The following is a 7,644-nucleotide window of genomic DNA, read 5'->3' on the forward strand; positions in this document are numbered from 1 at the left end:
TGTATGCTATTATGAACATGAAGTGAGGCAGATTTACAGACGCTGGCAAATGTGACGCAGGGCTGACGTAGTTACGCACCTCTGAGACCTCACGCTGAACTTTCTTTCGCTTTCTCAAGTTGTTAGGAACAGAAACTAGGCAAACAGAAACTAGGCGAAAGCCTCGTCGATTTAAGATCGATGCACTTTTGTGCATTCGCTAAGCTGTCAAAGCCCATTACACAAATCCGAGTGTAAGTTCATATTAATGAATCTTATCTGTTTCTAATTTGAAAACTGTTTTCGCTAACAAGCTTTTGGCGCTAAACTAATCAGGACTCGTAAACTGGTATCATAATGTACAGTAAGTCCCTCAATCCATAACGTTGCAATAAATTCGTGTGCATAACTGCAGATGGCCGCTGGAGAACCTGCTGAGCCAACTGAACTTGGAGCTGAAACTGAGGAAGGAACGTTGACAGGAGACACAACAGACGCCAAACCTGACCGCAGAGGAAGATTTCTTCTTTTCGGAAGGTAACTTCCTTGTCAACATTTCCTGTAGCTATGTGGAGATGGAAACCCGTAACGTCATATACATAAGAGACATAAGAGTTTAGTCCATAAGGAATTTAATTCACTTCAAATTCACTTTCATTATGATTCCTTCTCTAGTTAGTGTACGGTAATTGGTTATTTATTACGGGAGTTATAGCACAATAACAGGGTCCTATCATTTGTGGCCTGTGTTAGTTATTGAGACTTTGATGGTGGAGTCTTGCCATTAGTTGTTATTCTTTTGTGTGGCATTGAGAAAGCTTTGCATAACCAAATACACATGGCTTGAGTGTTTTACAGCTGCAATCCTGTTCCTCTTGAGAGTATGGTTTTCCACTAAATTTATCTCTACATTGTTCTATTGTTTTGCTTGCCTTCAGTATTTCCAGTTTGTCCTTTTGTCCCTATTTTTACCCCTGGTAATGTTATAGTACAGTATGCTGGTTATCCACTTTAAAAGAATATTAGCTGTGCTTTGTTTTAATAGCAAATTGGCATTCATTTCTCATATCATAATTGCACATTTTCATAATTTCCGTTATTCATTTATTTTATCTGTGCAAAATAAAACAGCATAAAATCCAGATAATAATGAAACCAAATGTGTCAGGGGAGGTCAAGAGGCCACATGGTTATATGACAGACCTCCCCTTAACTTAAGGACAAAAAGCAAACCATAACAAAATAAAATGGTTGATAAAGTATTGCTGTGGTGCTAAACCACTTCAAAATGAACTAAATGTGCACACTCATATTTATTAACTCAAACAGTTTTTTATGGGCTCCATACAAGGAGAAGAAGAGATGAAAAACTTCACACAACTGTGCACTTTCACTAAGAATGAAACATCTTTGCTGGAACCATTGGTTACTTTTCAGCCTAAACTAATCAAAAAATGGTGAAATTCATACCTTTTCATTTGACACAGCAAACCAGTTTTGGAAAGCTTAATCGGTGTAATGGGACAAGGAGCAAGGAAAAGACTTTAATGTCAAATTTGGGATTTATTTTGGGAAATATGTCAGTCCTCAAGACTATATGACAGCAGAGATACTGTTGATATGTGAATTCAGTGTGATATCACAGAGTTTGGGCCCTTACACAATGTCTTGTGTCTTACTAAAAGTCTGACTGATGTTAGGGAGCATCCTCTGTTCCAATTTGACTCACAAGGTGGCACTGTGTACCTCTGTAGTGAATCAGAAAAGGGTTTATTGCCACAATAAGTATACAGAAAAAAACAAAACAAACATTATAAGAAATAAATTATAAATACAGAAACAAATATCTACACAAAAAATGTTGCATAAGAAAAAAGAGGCTGAATGGGTGGAGTGCAGATTGTGCCAATAATACATACATTATAATTCATGATTAATATTTAGAATATTTATCTTTCTCTTTATCTGTAAAATGAAGCTGCCTTCATGTATGTCAAGAAATGTCGTGAGGCTTTTTCTTGTCATTTTAAATGTCATGTCTTCAATTTAGATTTAAACTTTGGAACTTATTATAGCTTTAACAATGTCTCATTCTCTAATAGATTTGTTGTTGAGATGTACATGGATCCTTAAAAAAACATCCCGAAACACGTGTGATGTTTTGAATTTGCAGAAAGTTTTTAACAATACAGGGGAATAATTAGTAATAATAATTAAATAATAATACTTTCATTTACATAGAATTGATGCAAAAAAAGCACAGATTGATGCATAGAAATTTATCAGAATACAGAAATTAAGTGTTTGACGCTCAAGAGCCCCTGGTTATAATGTGTTCACCCCAATTTTGGAACAACACCTACGTCCTCGATTGTAATGATAATTGTCTGTATTTTTTTTTTTTAACTTGTTAGGTTTTGGCTAAATCTTGCTTTAAGCTGAGAACAAAATGAATGATGACTAGATTTGTTTTTAGTAATTCGTTTGTGTGTTAAGGTGGGTACAAAGTGGCAATTTCTTTTTTTTATTAGTAATTCATCTTTCAGTGTTGTACATCTTCTTGTGCATCTAGTTCTAAAGTTAAGGCAGTTAGGCACTTACAGTTTGTATGTTGTTACAGGTGGATTATGTGCGTGTCAGCATAGGAGCAACTTGTTGCCCTGTCTGACCTCAGCAGGGAACGAAGCTCAGGGGCCATGTGTGAATAGGTCTTTAGAAAACACTGGTGTAGTACCGAGGCTGCTGAGTCAGGGGGCTCACAGTGCGCCGCCCCTGTGTGCCGCCCCTGTCCTCAGCATCCGCTGGCCCAGTCAGGTGGCCATCCAGTGCAGAGAGCATGTCAGTATCCTAGCACACAGCCAAAAATTAAGCTGCCAGGCCTGGAGAAAGTTAATCTTTTTGGGGGGAAAAGAGAAACAAGACAAAACCAACGCATTTCAGATGCAGAGTGGCGTAGCGCTTAATGACGAACCCAGGTAAGACTGACGCAACCGCCTCATAATCCTCATCACCAGCCTCCTAGCTGCTCCTATTTTTGCCATGCCCAGCCCACAGCAAAACAGAATTGCAGCTCTTTGCCCACCCTCGTGCAATTGTTTGGTACAGTATGTTGGCACAATTTTGAAGTGGGAGGGGGGGCTGGAAAATTTCTGGATCACATGTTTGTTAGAATATTGCTAGGCTTCCAGTGGGTGTATGTGCATGAGACTGTTAGTGTGCATTGCTGTGTATTGTTTCTGTGCTTGAGTAACTTGATGACTAGGCTTTTCTGGAACAAGCCTGGATTTTCTGAGCCCCCAATAGGCCACTGTTGGCTTTGCTGTCTGGATGCATCTTTTAAAGAATAGAAATATGACAGGTCTGTGAGAATTTCCTCTCTTGGAAGATTAACTCTCGCTCAATCCACATTGACGTGGTCGTGATTTTTTCATATCTGCGCTAAGCAAAATTTTTCTAGTTTCTTCTTTAACCCGATAGTGGATTACTGCGACCAAATTTGGCTATGATATTAATGCCTTATTTGAAAATGTATGTACTCTTAGGTTTCTGAGTAAGTGGATCAGAGTGAGTCAGTTTCATGTGAGTTTTCTTTGCATTGGAAGTCTTGACATCTACTTGTGTTGAAGTAACTTATATGTAGAAGCATTTGGGATCAAAAGACACTGTCATGTTATGTAGGAATCAAGAATATTTAACATGAAATGTTTCACTTTTGCAATATCTGCCATGTAAGATAAGAGTTACTTTATGGAAGTTAAAAAAAACAAATGGCCTGTCCATTTGTAATTCTTTTATTTATTGTTATTATTTAGTCCTTTTGCTGCTTTTATTTTTGTTTTTGTTTTGTTTGTTGTGTAAGGTCTATACATTAACAAAGGAATAATATTATGCATGTGATTTGTGTGTATCTATTTTATATCCACAAAAGTAGCAGCCTTTGTAAAGATCAGCTGAACCTAAAACCTTTTGCATTAGGTACAGCTCAAAAGTAAATAATATTGCAGCAGTTAAGTTTTAAGTTTAAATGTTAAAAAAAAATCCTTCCATAAAGTTGTAACTGTCCTTTTATATTCTGTTTCTGACTCTTAATAGTAAGAAGAACAAGGATGGCCAGACGCGGGAGCAGGACTACTCTTCTGAAAGCCATTATAGAATTGTTTCACCAACATTCCAGTATAAGATGAGCCACCAGCGAGTGGGCAAGTGCATCATCATCAACAACAAAAACTTTGATGAAAAGACAGGTACAGGGAAGGATGTTTCAAACACATTTTATACCTTATTTAATTTTACCTTATCTTATTGCATAAAGAGTGTGTATTTCTAAGCAGATTGTCTCGGCAGGGATGAACGTACGCAACGGCACAGACCGAGATGCAGGTGAGCTTTTCAAATGCTTCAAGAGCCTGGGCTTCGATGTCTTCATCTACAATGATCAGACATGTGAGAAGATGGAGCGTCTTCTCAGAGAGGGTAAGTAGTGAAGTCCTCACATTTTTTTGTTTCTTTCATGTGGGTGAGTAACAATGTTGAACTAACAGGATGCCAATACCAATCCCAACACTTAAGTTATAGAGAAACAGAAACCTTTCAAAAAACAACATGAAAACATCATCAGATGTTCTTTCAGACGGAGGTAGTTCACAACAGGTTGTGTCAACACCTGTGAAAAACTGTTTTAACAACATTCACGAAGGCAAGATTTATTGCAGGACTCTTGTACCTCACTCAGTTAGTTTTAGTCAGCTGTATCTAATAAACTGGCAATTGAGTATAATGACAAAGTACAGTCACATTTCAATTTTAAGGTAAGAATATCAATGCCAGTCAGATATCTCTTTACTTTAACAGATTTATTTTGACCTTTACCGGATTCATTAGTTTTAATATACATACAGGGGAGTTATGCGTAATTACCCTTCGATGTGATCTTCAGGCACATCTTCTCATGACTGTCACAGCATGTTTTGTTTCTTAAAACCACCAGGTCAGACAGCAGGTGGTGCTGTTGTAAAAGTAATTACATACTGTAGATTCTAATGAAGGTGCTGCCAATTTCACCGAAAGGTTCATACTTTTTCAGCTCCACTGGATTGGTTTGACGACAAAAAGTCACCTGTCAGGCCCTTGGGAACACAAATGGACTTTCTTTTTTAATATAATATGATATGGCTTTTTAATGGCTGCTAATTCTTAGAATCTGCACACATTTTGTCCAGGTAGTAGTGAGGCCTGACAAGAGTTGTTAGTTTCTTTCTCAGGTCCGATCCTCGATTCAACACTACGTCCAAAACAAGATACTTCTACAACTGCAGAATAGATGCCTTGGCATTTTGGTGAACCGTCAACCTTTCCTCTAGTATCAATATCAGGCCAAAATTTCCAATTAGTTAACAATACGTTATAAAAATCGAATAGATAGATTGTAAGTAAGTAGATTGTCATGAAGTTTAATCGGCACATTGTGTTCCCTTACGGATGATCTTTTCCCTCCAGTGCAGCCCTTCGGCTACCAACTTTGCACAATATATATATCTTATTATAGGCAGTTTACTATTGGATTTTCTCAGCACAATCACGGTTCTGAAGGGATGAACACTGATGTGTGATAGGCTCAGGCAATATTTTATTATAAGATTAGAAAATTATAACCTATTTAAATAAGACACAAATCAAAATGTAAATGATTATATACAAAATCTTGCATAATGTTATAAATCCTCAGAGGACACTATCTAAAAGCTATCTAGTTTAAGATACTTAGTATTAACTTGATAGTAATATCAATAATTTAATCAAATTATTGATAAACGAAATTAAGTGCTAAATAAACTCCAGATCCATTAAGTTACTGATATTATTGATTAATTTAGAAGCATAGGCCTGAGCCTAGCTAAGAGTTGAGTGTTTGTTTGTGTGTGTATGGGTCAGCCTCGGAGGAAGACCATAGTGACAGCTCGTGTTTCGCCTGTATCCTGCTAAGCCATGGTGAGGAGGGCATGATCTACGGAACAGACGGAGCCATGCCCATCAAGTCCATGACCTCATTGTTCAGGGGGGACATGTGCAAAAGCTTAGTCGGAAAACCAAAACTCTTCTTCATCCAGGTATGACGTTCCAAAGACTTTCATTTCTAAATGACTGTGTGATATAAAACAAAATGTTGTACAGTTGTTAATTAATGTGCAGATTTGTGTTGAGTTCATTACTTTTGAGTGAGTTGTTTTTTTGTTGAGAAGACTGATTCAAATGGCTTTCAGTTGCTCCCCACGGACAGATGATAGCTATTGTGTCAAATTTTGCCCATCTCAGTTTTTAAAAACAGTTAATTTTGAATTGCTTCACCAGGTCATCGTTGAGAAAGCTACTCAGGATCACAATGAAATGTCATTTCATTTACTTCACCAGGCTTGCCGGGGTTCCGAATTTGATGATGGTATACAGACAGATTCGGGTCCGCCAAACGATACCCTGGAGACAGATGCTAATCCAAGACATAAGATCCCTGTAGAGGCAGATTTCCTCTTTGCCTACTCCACTGTGCCAGGTAAACTAAGTTTCGTTTTAGATTATATATTTTTATTGACAAATCAATTAATGCTTGAAGTGGAAGTGTCCTGGGTATCTGTCACATACCTGTGCTGGATGTGTCGGTAAGCCCTTGGAGCCTCGTTTCAGTGACTCTTGTTGATTTTCAAGGGTATTACTCATGGAGGAACCCTGGACGAGGCTCCTGGTTTGTCCAGGCGCTCTGCAACGTCCTCAACGAGTTTGGCAAACAGCTGGAGATAATGCAGATCCTGACACGGGTCAACTACATGGTGGCCACCAGCTTTGAGTCCTGGTCTGAAGACCCACGCTTCAGTGAGAAGAAGCAGATTCCCTGCGTAGTCTCTATGCTGACCAAAGAACTGTATTTCAACTGACCGCCAGCCTAACTGACTGTTCTGTATGACAACACAGACTGACTGACTGACTAACTGACCGACCAACTGACTGTTTCAGGTGCCGACTAAGCGGTCCAAGCATTCAGGGATGATTCAGGCCCAGCAGGACACTGCAAATTTGGAGCACGTATGACATTTTGCATGTGTAGTTGGGCCCGAAAACAAGCACTCTGTGAGAGAAAAATATATATATTTACAGTGGCACTCCACGTTCATGTGCTGATGGTGAAACTTCTTCTTCAGGTTATTCTTCGGAATAATCTGAATCTTTTTTTGACAGGCATGTGAAATATCTATGTTATTCCACCAGCCCGGAAAATTTACTGCCAGTTTTTGTGGGTTTGGGGGAATCATATCTGAATATGTCTCTCCATTTTCCAGCATTTGCAATGGATGTCGAAGGGAACTTTAGAGTGGACAGGAGTCTTCAGGCTAAATGTGTCTTTTGCATTTATTACATGAAATGGGTTTTATATAACTGAAATAATTTATGATTTAGTGTTCTGAGAGAAGGAGATGATAAAACTGTTTAATGCAGTCCAATGCATTTGTACAGTGTACAATACTGTCACCATTGCACAGTAAAATGAATTGGAAACCAGGTGACATTTGAATGTTTAAAAAGCCTTTAGAAAGTCTATACAAATTCCCACTAGGAAAGTGAACAGAGTGAAACAAACATCTCTTATTGCCAGAGCTCCCTTAATTTCAAACCCTG

The 7,644-nt window shown here is 38.3% G+C and overlaps 1 protein-coding gene across 2 annotated transcripts; it reads left to right on the forward strand.

Annotated features, from left to right (window-relative positions):
- Positions 1-2: 2 nt before the first annotated feature.
- casp7 (caspase 7, apoptosis-related cysteine peptidase) lies at positions 3-7,638 on the forward strand. 2 transcript variants are annotated; one of them, XM_032501361.1, is made up of 7 exons: positions 3-233; positions 395-516; positions 4,072-4,223; positions 4,324-4,452; positions 5,911-6,086; positions 6,388-6,526; positions 6,679-7,638. In XM_032501361.1, exons 2-7 carry the CDS (start codon positions 395-397, stop codon positions 6,903-6,905), a joined length of 945 nt encoding a protein of 314 aa, XP_032357252.1. In that variant the 5' UTR covers positions 3-233; the 3' UTR covers positions 6,906-7,638. The 2 variants fall into 2 exon arrangements, with proteins under 2 accessions (XP_032357252.1, XP_032357253.1); XM_032501362.1 differs by lacking the exons at positions 3-233; positions 395-516 and adding an exon at positions 2,345-2,954.
- Positions 7,639-7,644: the final 6 nt, after the last annotated feature.

This window comes from Etheostoma spectabile, chromosome 21 (assembly GCF_008692095.1).
Source record: "Etheostoma spectabile isolate EspeVRDwgs_2016 chromosome 21, UIUC_Espe_1.0, whole genome shotgun sequence".
NCBI lineage: Eukaryota > Metazoa > Chordata > Actinopteri > Perciformes > Percidae > Etheostoma > Etheostoma spectabile.

Coding starts and splice junctions, on each gene's coding strand:
- casp7 (XM_032501361.1), top strand. CDS start 395: ATGGCCGCTGGAGAACCTGCTGAGCCAACTGAACTTGGAGCTGAAACT. Junction 517..4,071: donor AGATTTCTTCTTTTCGGAAG/GTAACTTCCTTG, acceptor GACTCTTAATAG/TAAGAAGAACAAGGATGGCC. Junction 4,224..4,323: donor AAACTTTGATGAAAAGACAG/GTACAGGGAAGG, acceptor TTGTCTCGGCAG/GGATGAACGTACGCAACGGC.